The sequence below is a fragment of the Ascaphus truei genome, unplaced genomic scaffold, assembly GCF_040206685.1.
Source record: "Ascaphus truei isolate aAscTru1 unplaced genomic scaffold, aAscTru1.hap1 HAP1_SCAFFOLD_583, whole genome shotgun sequence".
In the NCBI taxonomy this organism is placed as follows: Eukaryota; Metazoa; Chordata; class Amphibia; order Anura; family Ascaphidae; genus Ascaphus; species Ascaphus truei.
Window position 1 is genome coordinate 177322 of NW_027456915.1, and position 17884 is coordinate 195205.

General features: G+C 52.5%; 1 protein-coding gene across 1 annotated transcript in view; it reads left to right on the forward strand.

The window, feature by feature from the left end:
* RTKN (rhotekin) overlaps positions 1-17884 on the forward strand; it is a gene marked incomplete at its 3' end in the record, with an annotated part of 162599 nt that overhangs the window by 132513 nt on the left and 12202 nt on the right. Inside the window, exons 7-8 of the mRNA XM_075584412.1 lie at positions 8131-8358; positions 12831-12925. Of these exons, the coding sequence (XP_075440527.1) occupies positions 8131-8358; positions 12831-12925 (323 nt within the window). The remainder of the gene's footprint in view (positions 1-8130; positions 8359-12830; positions 12926-17884) is intronic.

The following is a 17884-nucleotide window of genomic DNA, read 5'->3' on the forward strand; positions in this document are numbered from 1 at the left end:
GTGTGTTACAGTGCGGGGGTGGACCCCGGGTTCGCGCTGCGGGTGCAGTTGTACAGCTGTGCGATGGAGTTGTGTAGTTGTGTTACCGTTGTGTTGTGTGTTACAGTGCGGGGGTGGACCCCGGGTTCACCCTGCGGGTGCAGTTGTACAGCTGTGCGATGGAGTTGTGTAGTTGTGTTACCGTTGTGTATTTGTGTTACAGTTGTGTAGTTGTGTTACCGTTGTGTTGTGTGTTACAGTGCGGGGGTGGACCCCGGGTTCGCGCTGCGGGTGCAGTTGTACAGCTGTGCGATGGAGTTGTGTAGTTGTGTTACCGTTGTGTAGTTGTGTTACAGTTGTGTAGTTGTGTTACCATTGTGTTGTGTGTTACAGTGCGTGGGTGGACCCCGGGTTCGCGCTGCGGGTGCAGTTGTACAGCTGTGCGATGGAGTTGTGTAGTTGTGTTACCGTTGTGTTGTGTGTTACAGTGCGGGGGTGGACCCCGGGTTCGCCCTGCGGGTGCAGTTGTACAGCTGTGCGATGGAGTTGTGTAGTTGTGTTACCGTTGTGTAGTTGTGTTACAGTTGTGTAGTTGTGTTACCGTTATGTTGTGTGTTACAGTGCGGGGGTGGACCCCGGGTTCACGCTGCGGGTGCAGTTGTACAGCTGTGCGATGGAGTTGTGTAGTTGTGTTACCGTTGTGTTGTGTGTTACAGTGCGGGGGTGGACCCCGGGTTCGCCCTGCGGGTGCAGTTGTACAGCTGTGCGATGGAGTTGTGTAGTTGTGTTACCGTTGTGTATTTGTGTTACAGTTGTGTAGTTGTGTTACCGTTGTGTTGTGTGTTACAGTGCGGGGGTGGACCCCGGGTTCGCGCTGCGGGTGCAGTTGTACAGCTGTGCGATGGAGTTGTGTAGTTGTGTTACCGTTGTGTAGTTGTGTTACAGTTGTGTAGTTGTGTTACCGTTGTGTTGTGTGTTACAGTGCGGGGGTGGACCCCGGGTTCGCGCTGCGGGTGCAGTTATACAGCTGTGCGATGGAGTTGTGTAGTTGTGTTACCGTTGTGTTGTGTGTTACAGTGCGGGGGTGGACCCCGGGTTCGCCCTGCGGGTGCAGTTGTACAGCTGTGCGATGGAGTTGTGTAGTTGTGTTACCGTTGTGTATTTGTGTTACAGTTGTGTAGTTGTGTTACCGTTGTATTGTGTGTTACAGTGCGGGGGTGGACCCCGGGTTCGCCCTGCGGGTGCAGTTGTACAGCTGTGCGATGGAGTTGTGTAGTTGTGTTACCGTTGTGTATTTGTGTTACAGTTGTGTAGTTGTGTTACCGTTGTATTGTGTGTTACAGTGCGGGGGTGGACCCCGGGTTCGCGCTGCGGGTGCAGTTGTACAGCTGTGCGATGGAGTTGTGTAGTTGTGTTACCGTTGTGTAGTTGTGTTACAGTTGTGTAGTTGTGTTACCGTTGTGTTGTGTGTTACAGTGCGGGGGTGGACCCCGGGTTCGCGCTGCGGGTGCAGTTGTACAGCTGTGCGATGGAGTTGTGTAGTTGTGTTACCGTTGTGTTGTGTGTTACAGTGCGGGGGTGGACCCCGGGTTCACCCTGCGGGTGCAGTTGTACAGCTGTGCGATGGAGTTGTGTAGTTGTGTTACCGTTGTGTATTTGTGTTACAGTTGTGTAGTTGTGTTACCGTTGTGTTGTGTGTTACAGTGCGGGGGTGGACCCCGGGTTCGCGCTGCGGGTGCAGTTGTACAGCTGTGCGATGGAGTTGTGTAGTTGTGTTACCGTTGTGTAGTTGTGTTACAGTTGTGTAGTTGTGTTACCATTGTGTTGTGTGTTACAGTGCGTGGGTGGACCCCGGGTTCGCGCTGCGGGTGCAGTTGTACAGCTGTGCGATGGAGTTGTGTAGTTGTGTTACCGTTGTGTTGTGTGTTACAGTGCGGGGGTGGACCCCGGGTTCGCCCTGCGGGTGCAGTTGTACAGCTGTGCGATGGAGTTGTGTAGTTGTGTTACCGTTGTGTAGTTGTGTTACAGTTGTGTAGTTGTGTTACCGTTATGTTGTGTGTTACAGTGCGGGGGTGGACCCCGGGTTCACGCTGCGGGTGCAGTTGTACAGCTGTGCGATGGAGTTGTGTAGTTGTGTTACCGTTGTGTTGTGTGTTACAGTGCGGGGGTGGACCCCGGGTTCGCCCTGCGGGTGCAGTTGTACAGCTGTGCGATGGAGTTGTGTAGTTGTGTTACCGTTGTGTATTTGTGTTACAGTTGTGTAGTTGTGTTACCGTTGTGTTGTGTGTTACAGTGCGGGGGTGGACCCCGGGTTCGCGCTGCGGGTGCAGTTGTACAGCTGTGCGATGGAGTTGTGTAGTTGTGTTACCGTTGTGTAGTTGTGTTACAGTTGTGTAGTTGTGTTACCGTTGTGTTGTGTGTTACAGTGCGGGGGTGGACCCCGGGTTCGCGCTGCGGGTGCAGTTATACAGCTGTGCGATGGAGTTGTGTAGTTGTGTTACCGTTGTGTTGTGTGTTACAGTGCGGGGGTGGACCCCGGGTTCGCCCTGCGGGTGCAGTTGTACAGCTGTGCGATGGAGTTGTGTAGTTGTGTTACCGTTGTGTAGTTGTGTTACAGTTGTGTAGTTGTGTTACCGTTGTGTTGTGTGTTACAGTGCGGGGGTGGACCCCGGGTTCGCGCTGCGGGTGCAGTTGTACAGCTGTGCGATGGAGTTGTGTAGTTGTGTTACCGTTGTGTTGTGTGTTACAGTGCGGGGGTGGACCCCGGGTTCGCCCGGCGGGTGCAGTTGTACAGCTGTGCGATGGAGTTGTGTAGTTGTGTTACCGTTGTGTATTTGTGTTACAGTTGTGTAGTTGTGTTACAGTTATGTAGTTGTGTTACCGTTGTGTTGTGTGTTACAGTGCGGGGGTGGACCCCGGGTTCGCGCTGCGGGTGCAGTTGTACAGCTGTGCGATGGAGTTGTGTAGTTGTGTTACAGTTGTGTTGTGTGTTACAGTGCGGGTGTGGACCCCGGGTTCGCGCTGCGGGTACAGTTATACAGCTGTGTGATGGAGTTGTGTAGTTGTGTTACCGTTGTGTTGTGTGTTACAGTGCGGGTGTGGACCCCGGGTTTGCGCTGCGGGTGCAGTTATACAGCTGTGTGATGGAGTTGTGTAGTTGTGTTACCGTTGTGTAGTTGTGTTACCGTTGTGTTGTGTGTTACAGTGCGGGGGGGGGACCCCGGGTTTGAGCTGCGGGTGCAGTTATACAGCTGTGCGATGGAGTTGTGTAGTTGTGTTACCGTTGTGTTGTGTGTTACAGTGCGGGTGTGGACCCCGGGTTTGCGCTGCGGGTGCAGTTATACAGCTGTGCGATGGAGTTGTGTAGTTGTGTTACCGTTGTGTGTTGTGTTACCGTTGTGTTGTGTGTTACAGTGCGGGTGTGGACCCCGGGTTCGCGCTTCGGGTGCAGTTGTACAGCTGTGTGATGGAGTTGTGTTGTGTTACCGTTGTGTTGTGTGTTACAGTGCGGGTGTGGACCCCGGGTTCGCGCTGCGGGTGCAGTTATACAGCTGTGCGATGGAGTTGTGTAGTTTTGTTACAGTTGTGTTGTGTGTTACAATGCGGGTGTGGACCCCGGGTTCGCGCTGCGAGTGCAGTTATACAGCTGTGCGATGGAGTTGTGTAGTTGTGTTACCGTTGTGTTGTGTGTTACAGTGCGGGTGTGGACCCCGGGTTCGAGCTGCGGGTGCAGTTATACAGCTGTGCGATGGAGTTGTGTTGTAGTTTTGTTACCGTTGTGTTGTGTGTTACAGTGCGGGTGTGGACCCCGGGTTTGAGCTGCGGGTGCAGTTATACAGCTGTGCGATGGAGTTGTGTAGTTGTATTACCGTTGTGTTGTGTGTTACAGTTGTGTAGTTGTGTTACCGTTGTGTTGTGTGTTACAGTGCGGGGGTGGACCCCGGGTTCGCGCTGCAGGTGCAGTTGTACAGCTGTGCGATGGAGTTGTGTAGTTGTGTTACAGTTGTGTTGTGTGTTACAGTGCGGGTGTGGACCCCGGGTTCGCGCTGCGGGTGCAGTTGTACAGCTGTGTGATGGAGTTGTGTAGTTGTGTTACCGTTGTGTAGTTGTGTTACCGTTGTGTAGTTGTGTTACCGTTGTGTTGTGTGTTACAGTGCGGGTGTGGACCCCGGGTTTGCGCTGCGGGTGCAGTTATACAGCAGTGTGATGGAGTTGCGTAGTTGTGTTACCGTTGTGTTGTGTGTTACAGTGCGGGTGTGGACCCCGGGTTTGAGCTGCGGGTGCAGTTATACAGCAGTGTGATGGAGTTGTGTAGTTGTGTTACCGTTGTGTTGTTGTGTTCGCGCTGCGGGTGCAGTTGTACAGCTGTGCGATGGAGTTGCGTAGTTGTGTTACCGTTGTGTTGTGTGTTACAGTGCGGGTGTGGACCCCGGGTTCGCGCTGCGGGTGCAGTTATACAGCTGTGCGATGGAGTTGTGTAGTTGTGTTACCGTTGTGTTGTGTGTTACAGTGCGGGGGTGGACCCCGGGTTCGCGCTGCGGGTGCAGTTGTACAGCTGTGCGATGGAGTTGTGTAGTTGTGTTGTGTGTTACAGTGCGGGGGGGACCCCGGTTCGCGCTGCGGGTGCAGTTGTACAGCTGTGCGATGGAGTTGTGTAGTTGTGTTACCGTTGTGTTGTGTGTTACAGTGCGGGGGTTGCCCCCGGGTTTGAGCTGCGGGTGCAGTTGTACAGCTGTGCGATGGAGTTGTGTAGTTGTGTTGTGTGTTACAGTGCGGGTGTGGACCCCGGGTTCGCGCTGCGGGTGCAGTTGTACAGCTGTGCGATGGAGTTGTGTAGTTGTGTTACCGTTGTGTTGAGTGTTACAGTGCGGGTGTGGCCCCCGGGTTTGCGCTGTGGGTGCAGTTGTACAGCTGTGCGATGGAGTTGTGTAGTTGTGTTATCGTTGTGTATTTGTGTTACAGTTGTGTAGTTGTTACCGTTGTGTTGTGTGTTACAGTGCGGGTGTGGACCCCGGGTTTGCGCTGCGGGTGCAGTTATACAGCTGTGTGATGGAGTTGTGTAGTTGTGTTACCGTTGTGTAGTTGTGTTACCGTTGTGTAGTTGTGTTACCGTTTTGTTGTGTGTTACAGTGCGGGTGTGGCCCCCGGGTTTGCGCTGCGGGTGCAGTTGTACAGCTGTGCGATGGAGTTGTGTAGTTGTGTTATCGTTGTGTATTTGTGTTACAGTTGTGTAGTTGTGTTACCGTTGTGTTGTGTGTTACAGTGCGGGTGTGGACCCCGGGTTTGCGCTGCGGGTGCAGTTATACAGCTGTGTGATGGAGTTGTGTAGTTGTGTTACCGTTGTGTAGTTGTGTTACAGTTGTGTAGTTGTGTTACCGTTGTGTTGTGTGTTACAGAGCGGGGGTGGACCCCGGGTTCGCGCTGCGGGTGCAGTTGTACAGCTGTGCGATGGAGTTGTGTAGTTGTGTTACCGTTGTGTTGTGTGTTACAGTGCGGGGGTGGACCCCGGGTTCGCCCTGCGGGTGCAGTTGGACAGCTGTGCGATGGAGTTGTGTAGTTGTGTTACCGTTGTGTATTTGTGTTACAGTTGTGTAGTTGTGTTACCGTTGTATTGTGTGTTACAGTGCGGGGGTGGACCCCGGGTTCGCGCTGCGGGTGCAGTTGTACAGCTGTGCGATGGAGTTGTGTAGTTGTGTTACCGTTGTGTAGTTGTGTTACAGTTGTGTAGTTGTGTTACCGTTGTGTTGTGTGTTACAGTGCGGGGGTGGACCCCGGGTTCGCGCTGCGGGTGCAGTTGTACAGCTGTGCGATGGAGTTGTGTAGTTGTGTTACCGTTGTGTTGTGTGTTACAGTGCGGGGGTGGACCCCGGGTTCGCCCTGCGGGTGCAGTTGTACAGCTGTGCGATGGAGTTGTGTAGTTGTGTTACCGTTGTGTAGTTGTGTTACAGTTGTGTAGTTGTGTTACCGTTGTGTTGTGTGTTACAGTGCGGGGGTGGACCCCGGGTTCGCGCTGCGGGTGCAGTTGTACAGCTGTGCGATGGAGTTGTGTAGTTGTGTTACCGTTGTGTTGTGTGTTACAGTGCGGGGGTGGACCCCGGGTTCGCCCTGCGGGTGCAGTTGTACAGCTGTGCGATGGAGTTGTGTAGTTGTGTTACCGTTGTGTATTTGTGTTACAGTTGTGTAGTTGTGTTACCGTTGTGTTGTGTGTTACAGTGCGGGGGTGGACCCCGGGTTCGCGCTGCGGGTGCAGTTGTACAGCTGTGCGATGGAGTTGTGTAGTTGTGTTACCATTGTGTAGTTGTGTTACAGTTGTGTAGTTGTGTTACCGTTGTGTTGTGTGTTACAGTGCGGGGGTGGACCCCGGGTTCGCGCTGCGGGTGCAGTTGTACAGCTGTGCGATGGAGTTGTGTAGTTGTGTTACCGTTGTGTTGTGTGTTACAGTGCGGGGGTGGACCCCGGGTTCGCCCTGTGGGTGCAGTTGTACAGCTGTGCGATGGAGTTGTGTAGTTGTGTTACCGTTGTTTAGTTGTGTTACAGTTGTGTAGTTGTGTTACCGTTGTGTTGTGTGTTACAGTGCGGGGGTGGACCCCGGGTTCGCGCTGCGGGTGCAGTTGTACAGCTGTGCGATGGAGTTGTGTAGTTGTGTTACCGTTGTGTTGTGTGTTACAGTGCGGGGGTGGACCCCGGGTTCGCCCTGCGGGTGCAGTTGTACAGCTGTGCGATGGAGTTGTGTAGTTGTGTTACCGTTGTGTAGTTGTGTTACAGTTGTGTAGTTGTGTTACCGTTGTGTTGTGTGTTACAGTGCGGGGGTGGACCCCGGGTTCGCGCTGCGGGTGCAGTTGTACAGCTGTGCGATGGAGTTGTGTAGTTGTGTTACCGTTGTGTTGTGTGTTACAGTGCGGGGGTGGACCCCGGGTTCGCCCTGCGGGTGCAGTTGTACAGCTGTGCGATGGAGTTGTGTAGTTGTGTTACCGTTGTGTATTTGTGTTACAGTTGTGTAGTTGTGTTACCGTTGTGTTGTGTGTTACAGTGCGGGGGTGGACCCCGGGTTCGCGCTGCGGGTGCAGTTGTACAGCTGTGCGATGGAGTTGTGTAGTTGTGTTACCATTGTGTAGTTGTGTTACAGTTGTGTAGTTGTGTTACCGTTGTGTTGTGTGTTACAGTGCGGGGGTGGACCCCGGGTTCGCGCTGCGGGTGCAGTTGTACAGCTGTGCGATGGAGTTGTGTAGTTGTGTTACCGTTGTGTTGTGTGTTACAGTGCGGGGGTGGACCCCGGGTTCGCCCTGTGGGTGCAGTTGTACAGCTGTGCGATGGAGTTGTGTAGTTGTGTTACCGTTGTTTAGTTGTGTTACAGTTGTGTAGTTGTGTTACCGTTGTGTTGTGTGTTACAGTGCGGGGGTGGACCCCGGGTTCGCGCTGCGGGTGCAGTTGTACAGCTGTGCGATGGAGTTGTGTAGTTGTGTTACCGTTGTGTTGTGTGTTACAGTGCGGGGGTGGACCCCGGGTTCGCCCGGCGGGTGCAGTTGTACAGCTGTGCGATGGAGTTGTGTAGTTGTGTTACCGTTGTGTATTTGTGTTACAGTTGTGTAGTTGTGTTACAGTTATGTAGTTGTGTTACCGTTGTGTTGTGTGTTACAGTGCGGGGGTGGACCCCGGGTTCGCGCTGCGGGTGCAGTTGTACAGCTGTGCGATGGAGTTGTGTAGTTGTGTTACCGTTGTGTAGTTGTGTTACAGTTGTGTAGTTGTGTTACCGTTGTGTTGTGTGTTACAGTGCGGGGGTGGACCCCGGGTTCGCGCTGCGGGTGCAGTTGTACAGCTGTGCGATGGAGTTGTGTAGTTGTGTTACCGTTGTGTTGTGTGTTACAGTGCGGGGGTGGACCCCGGGTTCGCCCGGCGGGTGCAGTTGTACAGCTGTGCGATGGAGTTGTGTAGTTGTGTTACCGTTGTGTATTTGTGTTACAGTTGTGTAGTTGTGTTACAGTTGTGTAGTTGTGTTACCGTTGTGTTGTGTGTTACAGTGCGGGGGTGGACCCCGGGTTCGCGCTGCGGGTGCAGTTGTACAGCTGTGCGATGGAGTTGTGTAGTTGTGTTACCGTTGTGTAGTTGTGTTACAGTTGTGTAGTTGTGTTACCGTTGTGTTGTGTGTTACAGTGCGGGGGTGGACCCCGGGTTCGCGCTGCGGGTGCAGTTGTACAGCTGTGCGATGGATGACGACGCGTCGCTCTCCGGGACGCCCAGGAAGTTGGCGCACAAGCTGAGCAGTTCCTTGGGCCGCTCCTCCGGGCGCCGGATCCGAGCGGCACTGGAAGGGGCCCCCGGGAGCCCCACCAGCAACGGAGGAGGAGGGGCCCCTATCCTGCTGCCCACGCCCAGCGTCCCGTGAGTGGCTCACAGCGGCAGATACCGGGCACTATTTATCTGGGGGGGGGGGGGGGCGGTGGTTTGTCTGAGAGAGGGGGGGAGGGTTTGTCTGAGAGAGGGGGGAGATTTGTCTGAGAGAGGGGGGGATTTGTCTGAGAGAGAGGGGGGGTTTGTCTGAGAGGGGGGGGATTTGTCTGAGAGAGGGGGGATTTGTCTGAGATAGAGGGGGGGATTTGTCTGAGAGAGGGGGGGATTTGTCTGAGAGAGGGGGGGATTTGTCTGAGAGAGGGGGGAGTTTGTCTGAGAGAGGGGGGATTTGTCAGAGAGGGGGGGGATTTGTCTCAGAGAGGGGGGGGGTTTGTCTGAGAGAGGGGGGGGGGTTTGTCTTGAGAGAGGGGGGGGATTTGTCTGAGAGAGGGGGGGATTTGTCTGAGAGAGAGGGGGGGATTTGTCAGAGAGGGGGGATTTGTCTGAGAGAGGGGGGGATTTGTCTGAGAGAGAGGGGGGATTTGTCTGAGAGAGGGGGGGATTGTTTGAGAGGGGGGGGATTTGTCTGAGAGAGGGGGGGGATTTGTCTGAGAGAGAGGGGGGATTTGTCTGAGAGAGAGGGGGATTTGTCTGAGAGAGAGGGGGGGATTTGTCTGAGAGAGAGGGGGGGATTTGTCAGAGAGAGAGGGGGGATTTGTCTGACAGAGAGGGGGGATTTGTTTGAGAGGGGGGTTAGTCTGAGAGGGGGGGATTTGTTTGAGGGGGGGATTTGTTTGAGAGGGGGGTTAGTCTGAGAGGGGGGATTTGTTTGAGGGGGATTTGTTTGAGGGGGGATTTGTTTGAGGGGGGATTTGTTTGAGGGGGGGATAAGTCTGACGGGGATTAGTCTGAGAGGGGGGATTTGTTTGAGGGGGGATTAGTCTGAGAGGGGGGATTTGTTTGAGGGGGGATTTGTTTGAGGGTGGATTTGTTTGAGGGGGGATTTGTTTGAGGGGGGATTTGTTGGAGGGGGGATTTGTTGGAGGGGGGATTTGTTGGAGGGGGGATTTGTTGGAGGGGGGATTTGTTGGAGGGGGGATTTGTTGGAGGGGGGATACGTCTGAGGGGGATTTGTCTGAGGGGGGGATTTGTTTGAGGGGGGGATAAATCTGAGGGGGATTAGTCAGTGAGGGGGGGATTTGTTTGAGAGGGGTAAGTCTGAGGGGGATTAGTCTGAGAGGGGGGGATTTGTTTGAGGGGGGATAAATCTGAGGGGGATTAGTCTGAGAGGGGGTTTTGTTTGAGAGGGATTAGTCTGAGAGGGGGGATTTGTTTGAGAGGGGGGTTAGTCTGAGAGGGGGGGATTTGTTTGAGAGGGATTAGTCTGAGAGGGGGGATTTGTTTGAGAGGGGGGTTAGTCTGAGAGGGGGGGATTTGTTTGAGAGGGATTAGTCTGAGAGGGGGGATTTGTTTGAGAGGGGGGTTAGTCTGAGAGGGGGGGATTTGTTTGAGGGGGGGATAAATCTGAGGGGGATTTGTCTGAGAGGGGGGATTTGTTTGAGAGGGGGGATTTGTTTGAGGGGGGGATAAATCTGAGGGGGATTAGTCTGAGAGGGGGGGATTTGTTTGAGAGGGGGGATTTGTCTGAGAGAGGGGGGGATTTGTCTGAGAGAGAGGGGGGATTTGTCTGAGAGAGGGGGGGATTGTTTGAGAGAGGGGGGATTTGTCTGAGAGAGGGGGGGGATTTGTCTGAGAGAGAGGGGGGATTTGTCTGAGAGAGAGGGGGGATTTGTCTGAGAGAGAGGGGGGGATTTGTCTGAGAGAGAGGGGGGGATTTGTCAGAGAGAGAGGGGGGATTTGTCTGACAGAGAGGGGGGATTTGTTTGAGAGGGGGGTTAGTCTGAGAGGGGGGGATTTGTTTGAGGGGGGGATTTGTTTGAGAGGGGGGTTAGTCTGAGAGGGGGGATTTGTTTGAGGGGGGATTTGTTTGAGGGGGGATTTGTTTGAGGGGGGATTTGTTTGAGGGGGGGATAAGTCTGACGGGGATTAGTCTGAGAGGGGGGATTTGTTTGAGGGGGGATTAGTCTGAGAGGGGGGATTTGTTTGAGGGGGGATTTGTTTGAGGGTGGATTTGTTTGAGGGGGGATTTGTTTGAGGGGGGATTTGTTGGAGGGGGGATTTGTTGGAGGGGGGATTTGTTGGAGGGGGGATTTGTTGGAGGGGGGATTTGTTGGAGGGGGGATTTGTTGAGGGGGGATACGTCTGAGGGGGATTTGTCTGAGGGGGATTTGTCTGAGGGGGGGGTTTGTTTGAGCGGGGATTTGTTTGAGGGGGGGATAAATCTGAGGGGGATTAGTCAGTGAGGGGGGGATTTGTTTGAGAGGTGTAAGTCTGAGGGGGATTAGTCTGAGAGGGGGGGATTTGTTTGAGGGGGGATAAATCTGAGGGGGATTAGTCTGAGAGGGGGTTTTGTTTGAGAGGGATTAGTCTGAGAGGGGGGATTTGTTTGAGAGGGCGGTTAGTCTGAGAGGGGGGGATTTGTTTGAGAGGGATTAGTCTGAGAGGGGGGATTTGTTTGAGAGGGGGGTTAGTCTGAGAGGGGGGGATTTGTTTGAGAGGGATTAGTCTGAGAGGGGGGATTTGTTTGAGAGGGGGGTTAGTCTGAGAGGGGGGGATTTGTTTGAGGGGGGGATAAATCTGAGGGGGATTTGTCTGAGAGGGGGGGATTTGTTTGAGAGGGGGGATTTGTTTGAGGGGGGGATAAATCTGAGGGGGATTAGTCTGAGAGGGGGGGATTTGTTTGAGAGGGGGGATTTGTCTGAGAGAGGGGGGGATTTGTCTGAGAGAGAGGGGGGATTTGTCTGAGAGAGGGGGGGATTGTTTGAGAGAGGGGGGATTTGTCTGAGAGAGGGGGGGGATTTGTCTGAGAGAGAGGGGGGATTTGTCTGAGAGAGAGGGGGGATTTGTCTGAGAGAGAGGGGGGATTTGTCTGAGAGAGAGGGGGGGATTTGTCAGAGAGAGAGGGGGGATTTGTCTGACAGAGAGGGGGGATTTGTTTGAGAGGGGGGTTAGTCTGAGAGGGGGGGATTTGTTTGAGGGGGGGATTTGTTTGAGAGGGGGGTTAGTCTGAGAGGGGGGATTTGTTTGAGGGGGGATTTGTTTGAGGGGGGATTTGTTTGAGGGGGGATTTGTTTGAGGGGGGGATAAGTCTGACGGGGATTAGTCTGAGAGGGGGGATTTGTTTGAGGGGGGATTAGTCTGAGAGGGGGGATTTGTTTGAGGGGGGATTTGTTTGAGGGTGGATTTGTTTGAGGGGGGATTTGTTTGAGGGGGGATTTGTTGGAGGGGGGATTTGTTGGAGGGGGGATTTGTTGGAGGGGGGATTTGTTGGAGGGGGGATTTGTTGGAGGGGGGATTTGTTGAGGGGGGATACGTCTGAGGGGGATTTGTCTGAGGGGGATTTGTCTGAGGGGGGGGTTTGTTTGAGCGGGGATTTGTTTGAGGGGGGGATAAATCTGAGGGGGATTAGTCAGTGAGGGGGGGATTTGTTTGAGAGGTGTAAGTCTGAGGGGGATTAGTCTGAGAGGGGGGGATTTGTTTGAGGGGGGATAAATCTGAGGGGGATTAGTCTGAGAGGGGGTTTTGTTTGAGAGGGATTAGTCTGAGAGGGGGGATTTGTTTGAGAGGGCGGTTAGTCTGAGAGGGGGGGATTTGTTTGAGAGGGATTAGTCTGAGAGGGGGGATTTGTTTGAGAGGGGGGTTAGTCTGAGAGGGGGGGATTTGTTTGAGAGGGATTAGTCTGAGAGGGGGGATTTGTTTGAGAGGGGGGTTAGTCTGAGAGGGGGGGATTTGTTTGAGGGGGGGATAAATCTGAGGGGGATTTGTCTGAGAGGGGGGGATTTGTTTGAGAGGGGGGATTTGTTTGAGGGGGGGATAAATCTGAGGGGGATTAGTCTGAGAGGGGGGGATTTGTTTGAGAGGGGGGATTTGTCTGAGAGAGAGGGTGGGATTTGTTTGAGAGGGGGGATTTGTCTGAGAGAGGGGGGGATTTGTCTGAGAGAGAGGGGGGGATTTGTTTGAGAGGGGGGGATTTGTCTGAGAGAGGGGGGGATTTGTCTGAGAGAGGGGGGGGATTTGTCTGAGAGGGGGGGGGGATTTGTCTGAGAGAGGGGGGATTTGTCTGAGAGAGAGGGGGGGATTTGTCTGAGAGAGGGGGGATTTGTCTGAGGGGGATTAGTCTGAGAGGGGGGGATTTGTTTGAGGGGGGGGATTTGTTTGAGGGGGGGGATTTGTTTGAGGGGGGGGATTTGTTTGAGGGGAGTTAGTCTGAGAGGGGGATTAGTCTGAGAGGGGGGGATTTGTTTGAAGGGGGGTATTTGTTTGAGGGGAGTTAGTCTGAGAGGGGGATTTGTCTGAGAGGGGGGGATTTGTTTGAGGGGGGGGATTTGTTTGAGAGGGGGGGATTTGTTTGAGGGGGGGGGGGTAATAATGATTCACTTGACGCTTTCTCCGTGGTATTTCAGGGGGCCTAAGTTCCATCTCCTGGCGCAGACGCAGCTCGCGCTGAGCCACGTGCAGCACGGGTTCAGAACGCACGACCTCACCATAAATGGCTCAGGTAACAAAACAAACTCTGGGACGGGTGGTATGAGTGTGAGTATTAGGGTGTGTGTGTGAGGTATGGGGTGTGAGTATTAGGGTGTGTGTATGAGGTATGGGGTGTGAGTATTAGGGTGTGTGTGTGAGGTATGGGGTGTGAGTATTAGGGTGTGTGTGAGGTATGGGGTGTGAGTTTTAGGGTATGTGTATAAGATATGGGTGTGAGTATTAGGGTGTGTGTGTGAGGTATGGGGTGTGAGTATTAGGGTGTGTGTATGAGGTATGGGGTGTGAGTATTAGGGTGTGTGTGTGAGGTATGGGGTGTGAGTATTAGGGTGTGTGTGTGAGGTATGGGGTGTGAGTATTAGGGTGTGTGTGAGGTATGGGGTGTGAGTATTAGGGTGTGTGTGTGAGGTATGGGGTGTGAGTATTAGGGTGTGTGTATGTGGTATGGGGTGTGAGTTTTAGGGTATGTGTATAAGATATGGGTGTGAGTATTAGTGTGTGTGTGTGAGGTATGGGGTGTGAGTATTAGGGTGTGTGTGTGAGGTATGGGGTGTGAGTATTAGGGTCTGTGTGTGAGGTATGGGGTGTGAGTATTAGGGTGTGTGTGTGAGGTATTGGGTGTGAGTATTAGGGTCTGTGTGTGAGGTATGGGGTGTGAGTATTAGGGTGTGTGTGTGAGGTATTGGGTGTGAGTATTAGGGTGTGTGTGTGAGGTATGGGGTGTGAGTATTAGGGTGTGTGTGTGAGGTATTGGGTGTGAGTATTAGGGTGTGTGTGTGTGAGGTATGGGGTGTGAGTATTAGGGTGTGTGTATGAGGTATGGGGTGTGAGTATTAGGGTCTGTGTGTGAGGTATGGGGTGTGAGTATTAGGGTGTGTGTGTGAGGTATTGGGTGTGAGTATTAGGGTCTGTGTGTGAGGTATGGGGTGTGAGTATTAGGGTGTGTGAGGTATTGGGTGTGAGTATTAGGGTGTGTGTGTGAGGTATGGGGTGTGAGTATTAGGGTGTGTGTATGAGGTATGGGGTGTGAGTATTAGGGTGTGTATGAGGTATGGGGTGTGAGTATTAGGGTGTGTGTATGAGGTATTGGGTGTGAGTATTAGGGTGTGTGTGTGAGGTATTGGGTGTCAGTATTAGGGTGTGTGTGTGTGAGGTATGGGGTGTGAGTATTAGGGTGTGTGTGTGAGGTATGGGGTGTGAGTATTAGGGTGTGTGTATGAGGTATGGGGTGTGAGTATTATTGTGTGTGTATGAGGTATGGGGTGTGAGTATTAGGGTGTGTGTATGAGGTATGGGGTGTGTGTATGAGGTATGGGGTGTGAGTATTAGGGTGTGTGTATGAGGTATGGGGTGTGAGTATTAGGGTGTGTGTATGAAGTATGGGGTGTGAGTATTAGGGTGTGTGTATGAGGTATGGGGTGTGAGTATTACGGTGTGTGTATGAGGTATGAGGTGTGAGTATTATGGTGTGTGTATGAGGTATGAGTGTGAGTATTAGGGTGTGTGTATGAGGTATGGGGTGTGAGTATGGGGTGTGAGTATTGGGGTGTGTGTATGGTGATACCCCCACCCTCTGGGAGATCTGCCTGTTACAGGGTGTGTAGTGGTGCTATGTACCTGTTGCTCACATGAGGTCTTGAGATCCCGCTTATGATGTTGGGGAAACAGGACTGGCTTTAGGGGCGATAGCTGGTTCCCCTTCATTCTGCCGCAGGCTCCCGGGGGGCTGAAGGCAGTCCCTGCGGAGGAACGCTCTCACACTCCCCCTGACAGAGTGCACACTCGGGCAGGAAGAGTATATGTGTAACAGGGACAGCTGTGTTCTTCTGCATGCAGCATATACACAGCATACTCTGCAGTCGGCCTCCAGCCTTCAGGTGGTCTCGGGGCTGGAGGCTATTAGGTCCCCCCCCACTCCCTGGTGGAATCGGGCACCAGTCCCCTAAAACCCCCGATGCAAATATCGCCATTCAGGGATACTCCATTTCTAGGAGAGATAGGTCACAGAGAGGAGGAGGGGTGTTATTTTATATTGCAGACACCTTACAATTTACACTGTTACATTGCCCCCCAAGCCCACCCTCTTTTGAAACTCTAGTTGGCAGAATCTGCCTCCCCTTTTCTAAGCCTGTCCTGATTGCTGGCATCTACCGCCCCCCTAAATCCCCTCTACAATCCCTGACTGATATCACCCAGTTTCTTGGCTCCATTTCCTCTCTGAATGAGAAGAGTGAGCTGCTAGTTCTAGGGGATTTCAACTTCAATTGGCTTGACCCTAAAACCCACAAAATCCACACACAAATCAAGTCACTTAACCTATCGCAACTCATTTCCCAACCCACACGGATAAACCTGAAATCGCACAACCATTCCTTGCTAGACTGGATTCTCTCCTCAAACCCCAGCAGGATCCAATCCTCTGGCATCCTTCTGTATGAGGTGTATGGGGTGGAAGTATTAGGGTTTGTGTATGAGGTTAGGGGTGTGAGTATCAGGGTGTGTGTATGAGGTGTATGGGGTGTAAGTATTAGGGTGAGTATATGAGGTTAGGGGTGTGAGTATGAGGTATGGGGTGTGAGTATCAGGGTGTGTGTATGAGGTTAGGGGTGAGTATATGAGGTTAGGGATGTGAGTATGAGGTATGAGTATTAGGGTGTGTATGAAGTTAGGGGTGTGTGTATGAGGTTAGGGATGAGTATATGAGGTTAGGGGTGTGAGTATCAGGGTGTGTGTATGAGGTTAGGGGTGTGAGTATATGAGGTTAGGGGTGTGAGTATGAGGTATGGGGTATGAGGTATGGGGCATGAGTATCAGGGTGTGTGTATGAGGTTAGGGGTGTGAGTATTAGGGTGTGTGTATGAGGTTAAGGGTGAGTATATGAGGTTAGGCGTGTGAGTATGAGGTATGGGGTGTGAGTATCAGGGTGTGTGTATGAGGTTAGGGGTGAGTATATGAGGTTAGGGGTGTGAGTATGGGGTAGGAGGTTAGGGGTGTGAGTATGAGGTATGGGTTGTGAGTATCAGGGTGTGTGTATGAGGTTAGAGGTGTGAGTATTAGGGTGAGTATATAAGGTTAGGGGTGTGAGAATCAGGGTGTGTGTATGAGGTTAGGGGTGAGTATATGAGGTTAGGGGTGTGAGTATGAGGTATGGGGTGTGAGTATCAGGGTGTGTGTATGAGGTTAGGGGTGAGTATATGAGGTTAAGGGTGTGAGTATCAGGGTGTGTGTATGAGGTTAGGGGTGAGTATATGAGGTTAGGGGTGTGAGTATCAGGGTGTGTGTATGAGGTTAGGGGTGAGTATATGAGGTATGGGGAGTGCGTATCAGGGTGTGTGTATGAGGTTAGAGGTGTGAGTATTAGGGTGAGTATATAAGGTTAGGGGTGTGAGTATCAGGGTGTGTGTATGAGGTATGGGGTGAGTATATGAGATTAGGGGTGTGAGTATGAGGTATGGGGTGTGAGTATCAGGGTGTGTGTATGAGGTTAGGGGTGTGAGTATGAGGTATGGGGTGTGAGTATGAGGTTAGGGGTGAGTATATGAGGTTAAGGGTGTGAGTATCCGGGTGTGTGTATGAGGTTAGGGGTGAGTATATGAGGTTAGGGGTGTGAGTATCAGGGTGTGTGTATGAGGTTAGGAGTGAGTATATGAGGTTAGGGGTGCAAGTATGGGGTATGAGGTTAGGGGTGAGTATATGAGGTTAGGGGTGTGAGTATGAGGTATGGGGTGTGAGTATCAGGGTGTGTGTATGAGGTTAGGGGTGAGTATATGAGGTATGGGGTGTGAGTACCAGGGTGTGTGTATGAGGTTAGGGGTGAGTATATGAGGTATGGGGAGTGAGTATCAGGGTGTGTGTATGAGGTTAGGGGTGAGTATATGAGGTTAGGGGTGTGAGTATGGGGTATGAGGTTAGGGGTGAGTATATGAGGTTAGGGGTGCGAGTATGGGGTATAAGGTTAGGGGTGTGAGTATCAGGGTGTGTGTATGAGGTTAGGGGTGAGTATATGAGGTTAGGGGTGCGAGTATGGGGTATGAGGTTAGGGGTGAGTATATGAGGTTAGGGGTGTGAGTATCAGGGTGTGTGACTATCAGGGTGTGTGTATGGGGTGTGAGTATCAGGGTGTGTGTATGAGGTTAGGGGTGAGTATATGAGGTTAGGGGTGTGAGTATCAGGGTGTGTGTATGAGGTTAGGGGTGAGTATATGAGGTTAGGGGTGTGAGTATGGGGTATAAGGTTAGGGGTGTGAGTATCAGGGTGTGTGTATGAGGTTAGGGGTGAGTATATGAGGTTAGGGGTGCGAGTATGGGGTATGAGGTTAGGGGTGTGAGTATCAGGGTGTGTGTATGAGGTTAGGGGTGCGAGTATGGGGTATAAGGTTAGGGGTGTGAGTATCAGGGTGTGTGTATGAGGTTAGTGGTGAGTATATGAGGTTAGGGGTGTGAGTATGAGGTATGGGGTGTGAGTATCAGGGTGTGTGTATGAGGTTAGGGGTGAGTATATGAGGTTAGGGGTGTGTGTATGAGGTTAGGGGTGAGTATATGAGGTTAGGGGTGAGTATATGAGGTTAGGGGAGTGAGTATGAGGTATGGGGTGTGAGTATCAGGGTGTGTGTATGAGGTTAGGGGTGAGTATATGAGGTTAGTGGTGTGAGTATAAGGGTGTGTGTATGAGGTTATGGGTGAGTATATGAGGTTAGGGGTGTGAGTATCAGGGTGTGTGAGTATCAGGGTGTGTGTATGAGGTTAGGGGTGAGTATATGAGGTATGGGGTGTGAGTATCAGGGTGTGTGTATGAGGTTAGGGGTGAGTATATGAGGTTAGGGTGTGAGTATCAGGGTGTGTGTATGAGGTTAGGGGTGAGTATATGAGGTTAGGGGTGCGAGTATGGGGTATAAGGTTAGGGGTGTGAGTATCAGGGTGTGTGTATGAGGTTAGGGGTGAGTATATGAGGTTAGTGGTGTGAGTATCAGGGT